Source organism: Lutjanus erythropterus, chromosome 17 (assembly GCF_056507025.1).
Source record: "Lutjanus erythropterus isolate fLutEry1 chromosome 17, fLutEry1.hap2, whole genome shotgun sequence".
NCBI classification, from domain to species: Eukaryota; Metazoa; Chordata; class Actinopteri; order Lutjaniformes; family Lutjanidae; genus Lutjanus; species Lutjanus erythropterus.
In genome coordinates, this window is record NC_139333.1 from 27,068,748 (window position 1) to 27,088,681 (window position 19,934).

The following is a 19,934-nucleotide window of genomic DNA, read 5'->3' on the forward strand; positions in this document are numbered from 1 at the left end:
TTAACTAGATCTAAATTAATATGTGTAACAGCTTCGGCATTTTAGCCACAGAGTTTCTAAACTGTATCGTCAATAATGTTATTGACTTTGATGTGAAAGGGCCGCTAAGGGCCATAAATTTTGCTCCAACTGTTAAAGGCTAAATCAATGATAGCTCTTTGGTGGAATAAAGGAAGTGTAGCAGCATTAAATGGGTTAAAAAAGGACCAAGAACAACCGCATAAACTGGACTGATGTTGAATGTTCACTTTTCATTCCACACAACAGCTGCAGTGTAAACAAAGTGTCTGCGTTTGTGTGTCCTGTGCAGCTGTGCACACACACAAAGTGTCGGTTTACCAGGTACACCATGTTAAAAGTGAACGTATTGTAGTTTTAATACAACAGCCTACCTTCATGGAGGTTAACCAGTCATTTTGTTTAAAAAATACCCGTCACAATTTCACATTGCTTGTTTTGGCAAAATAAAAAAATAGCTTGCTATCACGGACAGCTAAGAAAAACAGTAAATATTTACATATGAACAGCTGGAGCAAATAAATTCTTACATTATTGCTTAAAGCTACTACAAGGAACTTTCAGATTTTTGTTGATTTCGGAGGCTCCTGTTGACAAAAGCAGTTAACCTCAAAATATAACTTCAAAAGTAAAATTCTATAAATAAAAATCTCCTGTTTCTTTTAACTGGTGAACATACTACTCACTGTGACTTAACCTGACAGAATGTAAAAACAAGCTGTGTCAGGCATTAAGAACAACTACATAGAAGCATAGATGGTGTTGTTTGCTAAAGTAGGTCATGTAGAGGCATTAACACTGAATTGAGACATTTTCATAACCAATTAAAAACTCCTTGTAGTAGCTTTAAAAGACAAGTGTGTAGGATTTAATGGGATCTAGCAGTGAGCTTGCAGATTGCAAACATGTCACCTCCATGGACGTATTAAGAAGAATAACAGGATACAACCATTGGAGGTCAGCCCTCACAAATGATGGACTGAAAAAAACAAAACAGCAAAAAAGTCAATCAGTGTAGGCAGGAGTTTAATCAAGAATATGACAAATCTAAGGATTTAATTTACTGTGGTCTGTCACCAGTTTCCTCAACAAACCAAGAAACCCACCTTGTTTTTAATTAGAAACGACACCCTCAGGAAACACCACAAAACAATTCAGAAAAGTGGACAACACAACACAAGTCTCAAGTTAAGTTGTGATAAATTGCTTTTTGCTATATTTTCTTTTACACAATTTAAGATTTGGGCCACCAAAAATGTACTTTGGCCACCAAATTTACGGTCTTAGTGGCCCGTTGAGCCATTGCTTAAAAATAGTAGCAAATATCCCTGCTCTGGTTTGTTTTGTTGTTGCTGTGCTGCGCTGCACTGAGAGGTATTCCCTATATTTTGTCCACCCCTATTTTAGCAAGTTGTCTAAATAATTTAAACTGAATACAGTAAACAGCCTCAAAAATGATCATACAGCTGAATTAACATCTCTCTGAAACAACAATAACTGAGCATCTTAACTTATTTGAGTGTGGGATTTATTGTAGGCCTCTTGTATTAGACTGCATTACTTTAAGCTAGGTGTACCTAATAAACCTGTAACTGAGTGTACAGTTATGCATGTTAGAATTCATCTGTCTTACCATGAATGCAGTAGCATACCGTAATGAGAGAGCTGCCCTGATCATATGATCTTTTACACACCTTTCTGTCTCATTAACACTTAAGATTTGAGCTGATTAGAAGGAAACCGTGTAAAGAATGTCCTTTACATAATCTCTGGTGCACAGGAAAGACTTTAGATTTTCTTAAAGACACAATCAAAGAGTCACATTTTCAAGTGTCAAGTGTTTATATTATTGTCACTCAGTTATTAAAAGAATACAGCTGAAATGCAGTAAAATTTCTTTTAGGAAGAAGGCATAAAATCACAAAACATCAAATAAAACAAAAATACATGTAATGCAATGAAATGTTATGAAGTGAATTTCAAATAAATTGCACATTTAGAAGCGCTTTTATTCATACCTTTTATTCCTTGGAAAGAAACTTGACCGCAGTTTAATCTTCATTTTGTGCCCTCTATTATTATATATTTTGTTGTCATGTTGGGTGTCACCCTGTTTGTCAACCCACAGTAGACAGTATTTTCTGTATCAACCTAGAAATGATCTCTTGAGAGACGTGACCATGGTGCACCTGCACTCAGTTTACTGTAAAAAGCAACAATCTGAAATTATCAGGACGTCTCAGAGGTTGTTGTTAGCCTAGATGCTGAAATTCTTGAAACAGGTTAAGCTTAATGTTTTTAGGATGTAGGTCAGCAAGTCATTCTCACTTTGCTGCAAATTAATTAGGTTAATAGAGTGAGAACAATCTTGTTCCTAGAAAGGCTTAATTAGACTGAGCTTCTCTTGTAACTTAAAATGACTGGGTTGGCAGGATCCTAGCAGATACTCGTATGGCAGCCAAACTACATGTAATATATAATAATGACTGTCCTGCATTATGGTGTCTGCTGGAGTTCTGCTTTTTGGGGGGTTGACACAGCTGTTCTTGTGTCACTTAATAACAGATTTTTGCCGTGTCATTTGCAGTCACACCCCTGCTTAATGCACTACAGCCTTACAAGCTTAAATTCACCCATGGACTTAAATGCATTGCTATTTTTAATTATTTGTAATTAGAAAGAACCTTGACACACAGATCTACCATCAAGTTTTCTATCCTGCAGACATTTGCAGTCTTGCCTGATTTGTAGTGGGCCACAAAAACAATATCTGCTTAGTTGGTGCTTTTATTTTCTCTACATTGTGACTAACAAGGCAAAATAAAAGAATGCTGTGCTTAACTGAACATTTAGTTGATATTTCACCACAGTGGATCATGCGGTGTCTTGCTTCACTATAGCTATGGTGATGCACCCAGACATTAGCTAATAGTGTAGGTCAGACTTGAGTCGCTCAGTGTGAGGCAATGTGAAGTTTCTGGGAAGATGCATTCCAATAAAGAGCAGAGGTAGAAGAGCTGTGGCTTTACTCTAGTTATAATGATGTTTAAGCTCTTAACATCCCACTGTCATGTCCCCTTAAGTAGCTTTCAGGTTGTTAAAACCATCTTTTTCACAGGTTTTCTCCACACATTATATATTCTGTGTCCGACTCTTCCTTTTATAGCTGCACTACTCCATCAAATAGAAATATTCAAGATGTCTTGTCATTATTTTATGCACTTTTCCCCAAACTTCAGCCTGGAGTATTTAGTATCTTTGGAAACTTTAGGAACTGCACTAGAATTTGAAACGAAGGTCTGTGAGTTTGAGCATTGTTTGTCTGCATAGCATGACTTTGTAATGACTGAAACTTAAGGAGGTCACAAAATAGGAGGATTTTTGCTGAACCCTATCATGAGTCTAAAAACCTGAGACATTACTGGCCAAAAAACATGACAGAATCATTCTCATAAGTCAGTCAGGCTAAGCCGAGCTATCTTTGAAAAAGTCGATAAGAATTCAATAAGTTCGCTGTATGCAGGACGTAATGGTGTCTCTACCTGAGCAGTGTTGAATGTCTCAGATTTGATTGTTATACCGTATCAACAATCACTGTAATCCATCACATTATAACGTAAAGACAACAGGAACCTCTGCAAAACTGCTCTGTGAGTGAACCTTTTGTGTTCAACAATACTTTATTCACCTTCCATTAAAGCTGTTCATGGCAGCTACATTGGAGGTTAATCTTTTTGTCAGTACTAATGAAAGCTATTATATCACCAAAGACAGACTATCTTAACGATTGTTAAACACTTGACATCTAGTGTTCAGACTTCGCAGGAAGTTTTTTGGTGGCGCCTAACACACAGCTGTACTGAGGGTTTATCAGTGTGAAGAGATCACCACAGCAACATGCATGTACTGGTGGTTTTGTGAGAGTGATATTTATGCTGAAGGAGAGTGAGAGCAGAGCCTCAAGAGAGCTGACCTATACAGTCTGCCTGTCTCTGTATCCATGCATACAGATTGTAAATACTGTACATTATTATCCAGAACAGTCCACAATACTGGCTTCTAAGGCTGAAACTAACAATTATTTTCATCACTGTTTAACAGCTGATTATTTTCCTGTTGAATTGATTAATCATTAGTCTATAAAATGACAAGAAATTGTGCAAAATGCTTGCAAAATTTGTCCAACCGACTGAAAATCAGTTAGAAGAAGAAGGAGGCATACTTTATTGATCCCCCTTGGGAAATTAGACTGTTCAGTATGTTGTTATTTAGACACAGACCCAAAATATGTAGACATGACCTATAGATGTGCATCGATTTGAGAGATGTCAGAGTGAGGGGTTGCCACATGCATGGGTTAGATGCATTGCTCAAGGGCATCTCTCCATACTATAGTCTGTACTGGATTTGTACCGGCCACCGTCAGGTTCTCAAGCCTTGCAGACCGAGCTACTGCTGCCCCAAATTTGACTAACCAATCAACTAATCCTAGCAGCTCTACTGGCTTTCACAGTGTTTAAGTAGTGGCACTAGCAGGTTTCGTACTGTACATGAAAAATTAAAGTTTACCTAAAACTTTCTCATACTTTTTTGTACCTCCCATCCACCTATAATCTATAACCATGTATTCTTTGGTGGTTCACGAGAGGTTGAAGCCGATCCTAGATAAAGTTGGACGAGAGACAGAGTACACCCTGGACACGTTGTCAGTTCATCACAGGGCTGACAAACAGAAACAAACAACCATTTACACTCACATTCACACCTAAAAGCAATTTAGAGGCACCAGTTAACCTTTTAACCTGCATGGTTCTATGTGGAATTTGCATGTTTTCCTCGTGTCTGCATGGTTTTCCTCTGGGTGCTCCGGCTTCTTCCCACAGTCCAAAGACAAGCAGGTCAAAAGGTTAATTGGCGAATCTAAGTTGTCTTTTTTTTTTTTTACCATAAACTATGAATCATAACGTTATTACTTTAAAGAAAAAAGCTTTTAGAGGACTAAAGGGCCGTCCATTCCAAGGACTATAACTAACTATAAGAAATATATTTCTAAAATAGTTCTTACTCTTATAGTTGTGGTGCAGAGTCTTCCATCCACTTGAGTTAGAACGAGTTTATAACTATATTTTTTATAGTTATAGTTCTTGGTGTGGATGGGCCTTACGAAAGAATCTTGCATGCAACTTAGAAATAGCAACTTTTAAAAACCTGCATCATCCAGATGTCTGTACATATGGATTCCTGAGTGGAGACACAGTTTGCATTTTTCTCTGCTCTCTTTTCAGATTATGCAAGCGGGTCGATGCCCAACAGACGAACTGTCGTTGACCAACTGTGCCGTCATCAATGAGAAGGAGACGCAGTTTGAACAGTGAGTGCAAATTCAGTGACGTGAGGAGATGTTGAATGTTTCATTCAGTGACATAAGAAATATTTAGTTCAGCAAGTTCAACTATTTAATCCCAGATTTCAAAGAACTAAATGACCTGGCTTTTTCTTTTTTTTCTTTTTTGATTTGAAGATATTTATCTGTATATATAGGCCCATATACTGCTAGCAAGTTCGCAGTTCTTCTTTTCATGGACATTTTTCTTTTGCTTTTATTTTACACCTGCTTTCCCATTCCAAGAAAGCCCCATTGTATTCAACTGAATTGAGTGGGATTTCCCCGGATACATGTAACTGTGCGTCACACTAGAGTAGACGTATGTGTGGGTGAAATGGGTGACTGAGCTTTTATTTTTATACCCTTGAATGTTTAACATTAAACTGCTCCAGTAGAAGATGAAGATAAAATAAGATGATCCTTTATTAGTCCCACAACAGGGATATTTGCAGTGTTAGAGCAGCAAAGATTATATCAAAATAGAAAGAAGAATCAATAAAAATCACTAAATAAAAAATAAGCAAACTAGCAATATAAGCAAGAGGAAATATCCAAAATAGAATAGAGGGTAGATATAGAAGAGTAACGTCTGGGTTGACACTTGTTCTCCGCACTTAATCCTGTATTCTGTCTCCTAATTGTTCGTCTCAATGCAGACATGTGACCGTCCGCAATTTAACCCACAAGTTTGTGTTCACCTTGAAGACGCATCCCAGTGTTAACTCTGGGACCATCGCCTTCAGTCTGCCACAGGTAGGTTTCAGTGTTTAAGAGCAAAATGTGTCCTGCCACACGATCTCAGCGATTACTGTGACGGGTAGCTGTGTATTGCTGTTAAACTGTTTTCTGCAGGTGTCATCGAGAGTGATTGATTTTGTGAGACATAATGACATTTTTTGGCATATGTAGGTAACAGTTATTCTCTATGTTCCTTGTAAAATGAAGTTTCTGTCTAAGTTATATTTAACAGATGACAATCACAATTTTCCTTCACAAAGCTCTGCTGAACGTCAGTTTTTTTCTGCAAACATGTTTTTATAAACCTTGATCACAGTATGTGACCTGAAGTCAAGATGTCTTCTAGGAAAAGTTGTGCGTTAGCTTGCGTGGGTGTCTGTGGGCTCTTTGCATGGACCTCTCTGTTTGTCTCAATCTGTCTGTTACTGCTTTTTCCTTTTTTGGCTTTCCTTTCTCTGCCTGCTCTTCCTCCGTCTATAAACATGGCAGCCACATCGGCACACAGGTACTACTGTAACCTCCTCAAGACGGTCTTATTTCACCGCAAGAAATCATTAAAGATTATTGACTGATTGACTGACTCATACTTGACATGGTAGCCGTCACTGGCCACCATTGATTACACTGAATATAGTATGTTAGGTTAAAGAAGTGTTGTGAAATAAGACTGTGCTGCAGAGGATTGTTGCACTGATGTCTCTGTGAAACGCATAGTGTTGTTCATTTGAAGTGTCTTTTGTCTGTTATCTTTGTTCTACTGGAAATGTAATCATCTTTATCGTTGGCTAAATGGTAAAAAAAATGCCCTTTTCATGGCAACAATGTGTCCTAATACAAGAGGAAATAAGACATGGAACTAGATCAGTTACTTTATTTTTCTCCTTACAGAGAAAATGGGCTGGCCTCTCGATTGGACAAGAGGTTGAAGGTAAGCTTCATGTTTATAGTGTAAGAGTGGTGATTTTGTTATTCTTAACAAATCACATAAAAACACAACTGATCTTAAGAGTAAGTATTGTGTGTGTATGTCCAAAAATATGTCAAACTATTTAACAACACATCATTGAGCCTTGGTGAGGTGGACCGCCAAACCTCTGAACAGAGGGCATTAACATTCTTTTTTTAAAATATAAATTTCATGACGTAAGAAAGTCCAAAATGGTTGAATCTATGTCAGCATTGAGGCCTTCCAAGGTTCAGGATGATTTAAACAGTAGGTGGCGTTTTGAGCCACTTTCAACCCATGACATGACGATTTTATTAACACCAATATCGTTGTGTTTCATCACAATACAGTGATATAATTTTGTTTACAACTCAAAAAATGAGTTTAAGTGTGCAGTCCCTCTTTAAATAACACCAACTCTCTGTCTTTCTCAATTTTAATCTATATCTTTATGTATCCATCACATGGATGTATTATACACAGGGTCCCAGACCCAAAGATGGTGCCTATTCAGTCCAATAGGAATTCCTTACCTGACACGTGGCAAAAGGCCCACTGAATATGCAGAGTAGTGTATCTCCTGCCTTTCACAGTTTTTTAAAATTGTTCTTCTTGGCTCTCAGAAGGTTTTGCAAATATAAAATCTCAGTGGATCAAAACTTCATAAAACACAGACCTTGTTTGCAGTTTGAGGCGTCATGTCAACAGTTTTCTAACTGTGGTTTGTGGGGAAAATGCTTTCTGGGCTGCAGGGGATACGGGAGTGGCCACTGGGAAAAATAAGAAGAAAGACCAATCGGAAATGTCCCATCTACGTTTTCTTAACATATGTCTGATTCATCACACATGAAGTCATTATAATGAGTACATAAAAAGTAGGAGTATAACAATACATCGATATGGATCAATATAATGATTCAATGTCCAACGATCCAACATTATTAATGCAAAGTGAAAATATGGATCACTATCCTCATCTTAAAGATACGCCTTTATTTTGAAGTTTTCATGCCATGTCTGTGTCACAGATGTCTGGAAGAATTCAGTCATAAAATTACTGAATCATAATTTAGTTGCGTTTTGTTAATATGATGTAAATGTAACTCATTGTGTTAAATGGACTCATTGTCCAATAACGATCGCAGACCCCTGAATTGTATTGACTCGAGGCAGACTTGTGATTTACACCCGTATATAAAAGTTCTCCTTCAGATTTTCTCACAAGTTTTACTGTATCATTCGGTGTACTTTAAGGTACATCAACATGGCAAATAAAGCTAACCACGTAGATACATCTCCTGCAGATTTAAGACACGGTCACACATGCATGAATTTGCATTATTGCATCGTATGGAGTTGACTGACGCAGCTTCAACCAATAGCAGAGACATGCGTGTGGTGCTCCCCTGCTTTCACACATCTGTGACTGTGCCCTCACAGTAACATCAGTGAACCAAACTGAAGTAGTGTCTTAGGCTTTGTTCAGTCAGCAGAATATGAATTATAATGAATATCGTTTCATATAGGAAATAGTAGCAGGTTAGCAGTGCTTCATGTCTCTCTACAGGCTGCACAGATGTCTGATTGTCTTTTCAGCCTTTTGTGATGACTGCCAATAATTTACCATCTATTGATTAGCAGTGCTTGACGCTCTCTCCTATCTCTGAGTGCCTTTTGAGTCACAGATACCTCCACCAGCTGAAACATAATAGCCTTTGATATCAAATCTAACCTTCAGACTTTGAAGGATTCATACAGCTAACATGTGACAGACTTTGAAGGCTGCAGTCTTTCTCTCTGCCAGAAAACCATGTCACCATGCTGACTTCTGATGGTCACATTCAATAGATTGGGAATTACACAAAGGGTAAGTGGGTTTAGCTATTATTTAGATGTCGTGAAGGGGCAGAGGGAACATGATTTACCCAGCACAGGGAGAGACAGCGTAACAATATGGGTGGGTGGTGTCACTGCACATCTGGCCATCAGAGGCTGGCCAGCATCCAGGGAAAGAGAGGGCCCGCTCTTTGATAAAATATTTCACTCAGCTCCCTCAGGCCAAGTGATGCCCAAAATGATGGCCGTTATGATGATACTGTCTGCACATCAGGCGTGAAAAGGAGGAATGAAAATATAATCCACTGAGTGACAGAATGAACACGCCTCATGATGCTTTAATCTTTCTCGACATTGTCTTGAGGAAAACAGCAAAGCCGTGGCTCTCTTTATTATTTGATCAGAGGAATATTCTGTCTGTGTCTGTCTGTTTAAACCAGCTATATCATAATATTTGAACAGTCGATTCATTTTCCATAATGGATAGAATATTTCAGCAGTGTCTCCTGGTAACTGTGATATGAATAATGCAGCAGTGGTGCGGGTGTAATTTTCCTAATTACAGCGGTGGAAATATCAACCCAATCTACTGTACAAGCTAGATACTTAGAGAATATCTCATCTCCATAATGAGGCAGTTTGAAGACATGCAGACAATTTGAATAGTAAACGGGTGCGAAAAGCCATATCTAGTTCAGGCTCTGTGTTGATTGTAGCTGCCTGCTAACAAGGCATTAATTGATTTTGTAGCCACTCCAAATGCGCAAATGAGCTCAGACCCTGCTGTTTAGTTGGTGTCTAATTGAACATAATAAGACCATAAATATGAGATGTTAGTAGATATGCCATAGAGCTGTGTGTGTGGTGGGAAACAAAGCTTTCTGAAGCACTCGATCAAGCACTCAAACTGTTCCCAAGCATCTGATACAGTTAAAAATGGCGACATCTGCTGGCCAAACTGTTGTCATTGCATTATATGGTTGGAATACTGTGATAAAACAGGATGCAAATGATTTTAGTGCTTTCATTATTGTTGTTTTGGTCAGTAGAGCTTGTATTAGAAAGCTGGTCACTTTTTAAACAACTGTTTTTAAATACTGAGGTAGAAACCTGTCCCAACTTTTTTTATTGAAAACAGAACAAAAGAATTTCAGATAAATCATAGACTACATACTAAGCCAGTGAGACGCAACAAAATGATCTTAAATCTGTGCAAGAATACAGAAGGCACACACATCACTGTTTATTGGAATTAATTTCTGAAAGAAATCAATCATGCTTTATCATGCATTCTTTGTATACATAATCCCCCAAATATTCCTTCACAGCCACTAAAACTCCTGAAAATCCTTCTTTTCTGTGTGTTTGTGTTCACGCCTCTAGAAGCGCTCAGCTTTTATTTAAGACCTTTTCAGTTTTATAGTCTGGAGAAATTACTTAGGGCCTGATTGTTTGCAAATGATAACTCTCTGTGGTCTGGCGAGGAGACAGTACATGTATTATTTTTTCGCTGCACTGTGTCCTGACTGTGTCTGTACTGTCAAGACATTGTGCAGTCTGTGCAGCTAAAGAGCCGGACACTTTCTTCTTGTTTTGCTTCCCCCAAGTAGCCACTAAAATCAGTAAATGCAGTTTAGACCTGCAGAAAAACTTGATTTGGGCCATTAATGGGTGGTTCAGCTCTAAGAATGACTAACTAATCCACGTCAATGAGAGACGCTGTTGTCTAAAACACGTTGTATAAACCTCACCACCACCTGTCGTTTATTCCTCCCCTCTAGTAACAAACTACAAGTTTGACAAGTCCAAACAGTGTATAAGCAACATGACAGTGGAAGTTGACTTCCTGCAGAAGAAGAACGCAGACAGCAACCCCTACGACTCGGACAACATGGCCAACGAGTTCATCCAGCACTTCAACAACCAGGCCTTCAGCATCGGCCAGCAGGTGATCAGGGCTTTAGGGGGCTAATAATGTGCCAGCACTGGTGAAGCTCTGAGTTTATTTTAGAATTTAGTGGATTACTGACTTCAGGTTTTTAGCTGTGATACTTGAATGAAAGAATGAGATGTATGTTCACAGTAAAAGCACAACACATGGATTACAAAATGAGCCAGATGGAACAACTGAAATGTTTCAATTGATTTTAATTTTCCTGGCTATGCTAGTATAACTATTTTTGACTTGACTGATGTAAGAAGAGGTTTTTCTGTCTCTTATCTCACAATTTTTTTGTGTCTCTCTGTGTTTTTTTTTTCTTTTTCTTTTAGCTGGTGTTTAGTTTCTGTGACAAGCTGTTTGGCTTGATGATAAAGGATATCGAGGCTATGGACCCCAGCATCCTAAAGGGAGATAATTCTACCGGCAAGAAACCAAAGGTATCTGGAGAACTGTCCCATAATGTACTTCTGTACCATTATATAGCATATAACAATTGATGAATTGTTGCAGCTCTAGATACATTTGTATTGTTGTATTGCACTTTGCCTAGCCATCTAAAAAACATCATGCTCAAACAGTAAACAAATATTCTTCTCCCATGAAGGAAGAAACACACAACCCACAACATGACTCAGTCATGCAATACTGCTGCTTCTTTTTATTTAAACTTTTTCATACACAGAACTTTAAGTTTTGATTGGTCAGCTCTATTCAAACATTCCAATTAAGTTGAAATAAATTGCACATCACATTGAGTTTGTCCACACAGCTGATATGATGACAGCACTGCTGACAGGTCTCTCTCACATTGTAGCTACTGTTCATGTGACACACACTGCTCATCCGTATTACTCGTGACACATCTGTCTTTACGGCATGCTGCTCAACGTTTAGTTAAGCATTTACGCGGTAGTTAAAGCTACCGGGTTTTCTGAATGATAGTCATCTCCTTTGTCTCCTTCCTCAGATTGAGATCGGTCTGTTGCTGGCAAACAGTCAGGTGCTTTTTGAGAAGTCAGAGACCTCATCCATGACTCTGGTTGGTGAGTGTCAACAATACACAGCTCGTATAAGACTTAGGTAATTATCACCCATTGAAAAACGAGAACTCTTCATGTCAACTAACTACAGTTTGGACACAATTGAAATGGCTTTAATTGTGTCTTTTGTGTTTTAATCTACCGTTAACAGTCAGTACAAATGATAAGTACAGCCACTAAAGGTGACATGATAGTGAGCTGCTAAAATCACTGCAAACCTCACACTTATTTGTAAAGAAGGAAGTGTGTTTTTAATTTCAGTGGCTGTAGAATGATTCTCTATGAAACCACAAGGGGGCACACTTCACACATCTTCTACATCTTGTTTTCCCCCCTTCACATAAAGTTGCCACTGGTTCAGTATTTAAATCAAACTGTGCCAAAAGTCACCTGACAGGTAGTTTACCTTCATAACAAGACATAAATATAATAAACTCTGGTGATGAATGTTGTGATAATTAATTTAACACATCAGTCTGGTAAAATCTTGAATTGATGTCATGTGAAAGACAAAGACTCCTGCTACAGTCTCTTATAATATCGATAAAAAACACAATACAGAAGAATTGATAGAAGCATGTTTTCAGTCCCCCTTTTTTTGTCTGACGCCCTCCAGGGAAATCCAAGACCCGAGAGTCTCGCCAGTCCATCATCAGCCCAGACTGGAACTTTGAGAGGATGGGTATTGGCGGCCTCGACAAGGAGTTTTCTGACATCTTCCGCAGAGCCTTCGCCTCCCGAGTCTTCCCTCCAGACATAGTAGAACAGATGGGTGAGACTCCCTCTTTCTCTACATCCCGCCATCACTTATTCATTTGTTTGTGCATTTTTATGCCGTCTCGCTGCAAGTCAGATGATGATTTCACAAGATTGTATGTGTGGTGAAAACATTTTTACATTTTCATCTATTACTTTTCTCAAAGTTTTTCTTAAAGGTGCAGTGAACAGTTGTGGAATAGGATAGTTGATTGTGAAGTCTTATTGCCAGTTCACTAAATAGTGACACTTTGGGTTGTTGGCCACCAAACTCAACAGTCAACCATCTTACAGACCTGTGATTGGATAAATTCCACCTAGATTTTGAAGGTTTTGAAGAGAAGAAAAGAGGCAATCAGTTATTTCCCCCCCTCGTTCAGGTATGAAGGAAGAAAGGGAGAAAGAAAAAGGAAAAATACTGCTCTACTTTCATGTCTGTGATATGTTCTACAGATAAAGAAAGTGAGAGGTGTTCAGTTGCTGATATAATGTTGATATGACTGTCAACAGATGTGTGGCTGCTCTAACATGTTTATATGGTCGCTGAAATAAAAATAAACAGGTGACGGCATGCACACGAGCTGCTCAAGCATGAAGTTTGAACCAGCTGTAAAGCCTGATCACAGAGTCGAGAGGAGGTTAAGACGTCTAGTTTACTCTCAGACCACTTGAATTACATTATGCTGAGAGTTATAATGTAATTTTTGCCTAGTGACATCAAAAACAAACTGCCTTCCACAGCCTTAAGTGAATTTGTAATGCTCAGACCCCGAGTTCAGCACAGGAGACTAAAATGCATGGATGCTTCTGCTATGCATTCTTCAGTGTTCAAGTTATTCAGCTTCAGCAATGAGTCATTTTAACCTTTCACCAACAATGACTGTTAATCAACTCATCATCAAGTGCACCTCAGGTCCTTTTCCACCAAATTAGCTCTGATTCTTGAACCTGTTCAATTTGAGATTCAGCCAGCTTTTCTTCCAGTTCTGAGCGGAGCTATTGCAATCAAGGATGCTCATCAACAGAGGGCGTCGCACAACGCACGTCCTGTAGAATATGACATGCCCACTCAAGTACAGGAACCAAGCAGTCCCTCCAGGAAGTTGTGATGTGGCAACAGTTAATGCAGATTCAGTCTATCGCTGTGAATTCTGCACGACGTTGCAATTTTGTCCTGTCACTGCAACTTTTCTGCAAATTTGAAAAATCATCAAAGCTTCCCACAAGTCCTACCAATCATAGCAGCCTCCCACTCAAACGTTATACATGTACGTCTCAATGAACTGATTCAGTGTTTTATTATCTACTCCTGATTTTGCCTGCAGTTGTGCTTCTTCATTTACAAGTAAAACATATTTTATTAGAATTTTTGTAATCCTGAGTCTTTCTGTTAAGGTTACTCAGAACAGAGTGTGGTTTTTTTCTGCCTGAAACAAGCTGTCTTTGACTTTTAAGGAATTATACCAATGATTTTTCACTGGTATATGACTTTGTTTTTGCTATTTCTTACTTGACTCTGTGAGTTTATTGCAAAAACACTTAAAAACATTGCAACATGCATCACATTTTTTTCAAAAAGCTGCTGAGAAATCAGAGATTTTAGGCTGCAACAATCAAAAGAATCCTGGAGGGACTGGACAAGGTTCAATAGTGACCTCCTCTGGTAAGAGAAGTCTGTCAACCAAAACAAAAATAAACATACAAAAGTCTTTCCTTTTCAATTTAAACTGATATGAAGACCTTTGCATAGTTCTTCCTCAACATACGAAATGTTAACAGCTGCGATGAGCAGAAAAAAACACAATGATAATACTGTTGTCTCTCAGAACTGGAAGTATCTTCCAGCATTCATCAGGTCACACAGAATAATAATACCTGTCAAATAGAGTATAATCACTGTTTTCAGTCATTATATTCAGATTGTGTTTAATCCTTGCCTCAACATTATGGCAAACAAAACTTTGAATAATGCCTTTGAGAAATGTATCATAGCCTGAATCACTGAAACCCACAATCAACGATTAGCAGGCAAGGCAGCGTCCTCCTGCGGTGCCTCGACCATGACTAAAAACCCCTGACAGTGATCCCTGTGCACACTCATTAATAGATCTCTGACAGCTGTCAGATTACTATGATGATTCACTGTGCAGAAGACAACAGCTCATTGTAATGAAAGCCATCAGGTAGTCTTCTTTGTGACTCATACACAAAACCCTTCCATCCCACACACATTCACACACATGTGCATCATATCAGTCCTAATCCTCGCTCCCAGACCTAGAAGTCTTGTGAAAACCTGTTGTAAAGACCTCTGAGCTCGGCAAATACACACATCACTAAAGTCTGGCGCACACAGACTCTCCGTACCCGCAGTGCTCAGGGCCTGTGGCAGCGTCCAGCAGCCTGCGAGCTGACCTTTAGCCGGCCAGTTGTGTGCAAGGAGTCGGCCTTTGGCTGCGGCCAGCTGGCTGCTGTAATGAGATGGCATGCCCTGATAGAGCATCCAGCTAAAGGTGAAGCTGTAATTGGCAGGCGTGGGGAGCAGGGAGAGCAGGTGCTGACAGAGAGGCGGTGTGCATGTGCACGTAACACATTCTGTGTGTGCGCTGGAGCAAAAGTCTGAAAGTTTCACCTTGTCTCCCCTTTGCTCCCGGAGAGGTGAAGCAGACAGACAGAAGCTTCAGAGCTTTCTCTCCCAAACACAACACAACCACATAACTTTTCCCCACTTTCCTCCCTCCACCCTCCTCCCGAGCTGTCATCCCGGCTGCTTTTCCTTCAGCAGGCCCAAATGGCAGCTCAGATGGTTATCTGGGGCCTCTCAATTAGTCTGGGCTAAATGTCATTAAGCAGGTGCAAAAGGCCATTAAAAGAGCCACACTGTAAACTCGGTTGAGTGGAGAGCTCACAGTCTCCACACTTGATCTTTATAGAGGAGGAATAAAACAAAGGAAGTTAGTAGTGCTGTGTTGAGGACAGTAGCAAATGATATCATTGGGATCACTTTCAGAGCAACGATAGAAACACTGAGAACCAATCAAAATCCACCTGACTTTACAAGGCATAGCATATAACTTATTAAACATTTATACAACGTTACATTAGGCTACAAATTACACATAAAAAACATAATTTTACCTGAGATATTCTGCTCAGTGGTCTTTGGTGCTTGCGAGACCTCTGAGGCCCGTTTGGTTCTTACTGATGGGGATCATCAGGATGCCGTCAAACTGATGTTGACTCAAAGGTTTGGACACACTTCTCAGTCAGTGTTTTTTTTATTTATTTTTGTGAGAAATAGCGCAGAAAATCTACCAATGCAAAACTGTTTATCGTCACCACAAACAACTGAGTGATATTTCCAATAAACTGCATATGTTAAGTGAACATTTTTATTGTGAAGGCAGTGCAACAGAATCCTGAGGTATTGATTGCACAGAACAAATCCTTCAATAACTGTGTTCAGTGGAGGAAAAAAATGTAGTCTTTAAGCTTGTGTGATATTGATTTTTACATTTCAGAAATGCAGTATCTCAGAGCTCAGCTGACTTTGCCACCATTTCTCATACTCATTATTACACAACTACTGCCAGTAGTAAACCAACGAGCTGAGGAAAAAAGGGTAAAAACAAGGAAAATCATGGCCTAAATGTTGGAAGGGGACAAAACTAATTACTGCTTGATTAACATTGGAGTAAAAGTTCCATCTAACAAAGATATCAGCTTTGTATGTAGCAGAAACATTTGCTGTGTAAAAGAAAGAACAGCGTGTGCTGCTCCGTTTGACTTCAGCTCCTCTGTCCTGGGTTGTGCGTCTTGTCTGCAGGCTGTAAGCATGTGAAGGGAATCCTGCTGTTCGGACCCCCGGGCTGCGGCAAAACCCTGATGGCACGACAGATTGGCAAGATGCTCAAGGCCCGCGAGCCGAAGATCGTCAACGGGCCCGAGATCCTCAACAAGTACGTCGGAGAGTCTGAGGCCAACATCAGGAAGCTGTTTGCAGACGCAGAGGACGAACAGAAGAGGGTGAGGATCAGAGAACACATGGCCGCTTTGTTACAAGGGTAGAATATAGTGTCTACAACATGAATTCCTGGTTATTCAAAGCTTAATATTTGTTGTTTAAGTGTACTGAAGGAGGATCTCACATGGTTGAGCCGTGTTTGAGTTAAATAAGGTTCTTGGCATGTTTGATTTGAAAGAAGGGTTCCCACTGGTGCTGGAAATCCTTGAAATAGCTTGAATTTTAATGTGGAAAGCTGTTTTCTCTCATTCTCTGCTCTATACATGCTTCATGCTTTATAAAAATGAGAGTAGTTTAAAAACACAGACACAAAGGACAATCATTTACTGCATGCTATGGAAAGAAACTTTGTACAATTAGCTGATAATTAGTCTGATCACATTATTGAACCATAATCAAAGCAATAACTAATATCAGCCCTTGTCAGATGAAATACTTTAGCAGTTGGTGTTTCTGTAGTGACACATGACTCTAGGAACACAATGTAAAGTGCGTCATACGTCGACGCCTACTTGTCAATTTAGCATCAATATAATTCATAAAGATAAATCGGATTTCTGTGCAAACCTTCCATTTTGTCGCTGTTGCTGAACTTATCATCTACACATCAGATAAAAAAAGTCTGTTCTCAGTGATCAGTATTCTTCCATCATCCTCATGAAACACAGATAAGCATTTCATCTATCCAAACAGAAAAAACTAATTTCTCCAGGAGAGGAGAGATCTGCCCTTTAGCCAGACGTCGCTGTAATAACTCTGGTAAAGTTCTCAGTGTATGTGTGTGGATGTGTGTGTAGAGTGTGTGTGTGTGTGTGTGTTGGGGGGGTACTTATGCATTGAAACCCAGCAGTGACGGTTGGTTTGGACGGTGAGACACTAGCGTCGCTCACTCTTCACCACCTAATGAGGGGCTGGGCTCTCTTTGACCTCCTATTAAACCTCCCTGCACACACACACACACACACACACACACACACACACACACACACACACACACACACACACACACACGCACACACACACACACACACACACACACACACACACACACAGTCACGCACACACACCATCCCGTGTGTAATAAGGACAGCTCCACACCTGCTTTAAATGCTACGGCGGAGACTGACAGGTCTGTAGATGGAGGGATAACCCCCCACCCTGCTGCTGCCTCACTTTTTCCATCTGTCTCTCTGTTGAGGGTCAGTACTGAAAGAAAAGTATCGGCAGCGGCTTTGTCGTCTTTTTGCATTTATGTCTCAGAAAGAATGCAAGTGAGGAAACTTTTAATAGGGTTTTATTTAGTACTTTGAATTAATTTGAACTTGGACAAGTGTTATATAATCTGGAGCTACTAGGATTAAAAGTAGTAGTGTCATTGTAAAATGAATTAAATGTCAAAAAATACAAATATGAATTTAAAATCTTTATTTTTTTAGGATATTTTATAAATATAAAATTGATTTCTTTACACACTTTTACCTTAGAAGTCATTAATAGGAGGACATTTGAAATTACAGTGAAAATATAAATATTTTACACTTATTGCAGCTTTTGAAAGCAAAGCATTAAAGTTGTTGCATTTCACCTGATTTGAAGCTGATGTGTAACTTTAAATTGTTGCTTGAACAAACACTGTCCCACTAGACTCTAAAAGCTTCTAAAAACTTAATTTAAGGATGCAGAATGTATTCTTCAGAGAAAAATTAATCAGAATTTCTGGCTTTGTGGTCTTCCTCACCCCAGAACAGGCTAATTAGGATACATTATGACCCTGAAAAGCATGAAAAAGTCTTTTTAATTTGATGCCCACATATCAGAAGAACACATATTCCAGATGTTTAAGCAAAGACAAAGACAGCAAAGACAAGATAAAAATGCATATGAATTGTATGTTTTTAAATAAATAACTTGTACCATGGACTACAAAATCACTTTTTCTTTGTTTCTGCTGTTCATTTTCCTCCTCATCTCTCTTCTGAACAGCTGGGTGCGAACAGCGGCCTCCACATCATCATATTTGATGAGATCGACGCAATCTGTAAACAGCGTGGCAGCATGGCGGGCAGCACAGGAGTCCACGACACCGTGGTCAACCAGCTGCTGTCCAAGATAGACGGCGTGGAGCAGCTCAACAACATCCTGGTCATAGGTGCTCAGATACATGCTTTCTCCCTCCATTTCCACAAAGTAGCATGACTCACAGGTTCTCCAGTGTCATCCCTGAACATCTGCTCTCACTCATCTGCTGTCTCTGCTGCCTGTCCGTCTGTCCTCCCCCTCAGGTATGACCAACAGGCCTGACCTGATAGATGAGGCCTTGCTGAGGCCAGGAAGACTGGAGGTGAAGATGGAGATTGGTAAGAAAACACACTGATAAGGTTTCACACTAGTGTCAACTCCATACAGTTAATTAATGATAAGTTTTTCTTCAAATCAGTTAACATTTAAAAGTCCCTCTTCTCTCCAGTGCGACAGTTAAAGCAGCCAGTTTTTATGGAAATTAGGCTGCTATCTGCTGTATCAAAAAGAGCAGTACAGCAGCAGGATGTCTTACATGTTGCTTGAGTTAAAGACATAATAACTCTTTTTGCAGAAGCTTAAAGTCCCCTATTTGCTCTCACTTCTTCCAGGGTTACCGGATGAAAAGGGCCGAATTCAGATCCTGAACATCCACACGGCAAAGATGCGTCAGTACGACCTGCTGTCCGGTGACGTGGACATCAAGGAGCTGGCTGTGGAGACGAAGAACTACAGCGGTGCCGAGCTGGAGGGCCTGGTCAGGGCTGCGCAGTCCACTGCCATGAACAGACATATAAAGGTCAGAGTCCTCGAGGGACATTCTGCGTAATACTGCTCACATTTGTGCTCCTTGTGTGTCCAGGCCAAACCCAAAGATATTCAAGCAACAGTGATATAAAACAGAGAAAACCATCACATCTTCACATCTGATGTATTTTTGCTTGCATGTCCTGTGTTGAAAGCTTTTTTTCCCTTGGTATTGACTCTCAGGCTTCATACAGGCTACCCTCTCATTACCAGAGGGCACATGGGAGAAGTTAGCATTCAGGGCTTTCTTTGGGCAGAAATCTTTCTGACAAAAAAGCCTTACTAACATGTTTTTAGTGGTCTATTTTATGCTAATCTATACCTATATTTGTCCTTAATGTAACCATGTAGTTTTGTAGCCTAAACCTAACCAAACAGTGACTGAAAATTAAAAATAGTAAATTAAAAAAAAAAAAACTGCA

The 19,934-nt window shown here is 39.5% G+C and overlaps 1 protein-coding gene across 2 annotated transcripts in view; it reads left to right on the forward strand.

Annotated features, from left to right (window-relative positions):
* LOC146312372 (vesicle-fusing ATPase-like) overlaps positions 1–19,934 on the forward strand; it is a 33,914-nt gene that overhangs the window by 376 nt on the left and 13,604 nt on the right. For both annotated transcript variants that reach the window (XM_084741417.1, XM_084741418.1), the window contains exons 2-12: positions 5,304–5,389; positions 6,061–6,157; positions 7,031–7,070; positions 10,706–10,872; positions 11,196–11,303; positions 11,834–11,909; positions 12,523–12,678; positions 16,489–16,688; positions 18,670–18,835; positions 18,969–19,043; positions 19,317–19,504. In XM_084741417.1, coding sequence (XP_084597543.1) covers positions 5,304–5,389; positions 6,061–6,157; positions 7,031–7,070; positions 10,706–10,872; positions 11,196–11,303; positions 11,834–11,909; positions 12,523–12,678; positions 16,489–16,688; positions 18,670–18,835; positions 18,969–19,043; positions 19,317–19,504 — 1,359 coding nt within the window. The remainder of the gene's footprint in view (positions 1–5,303; positions 5,390–6,060; positions 6,158–7,030; positions 7,071–10,705; positions 10,873–11,195; positions 11,304–11,833; positions 11,910–12,522; positions 12,679–16,488; positions 16,689–18,669; positions 18,836–18,968; positions 19,044–19,316; positions 19,505–19,934) is intronic.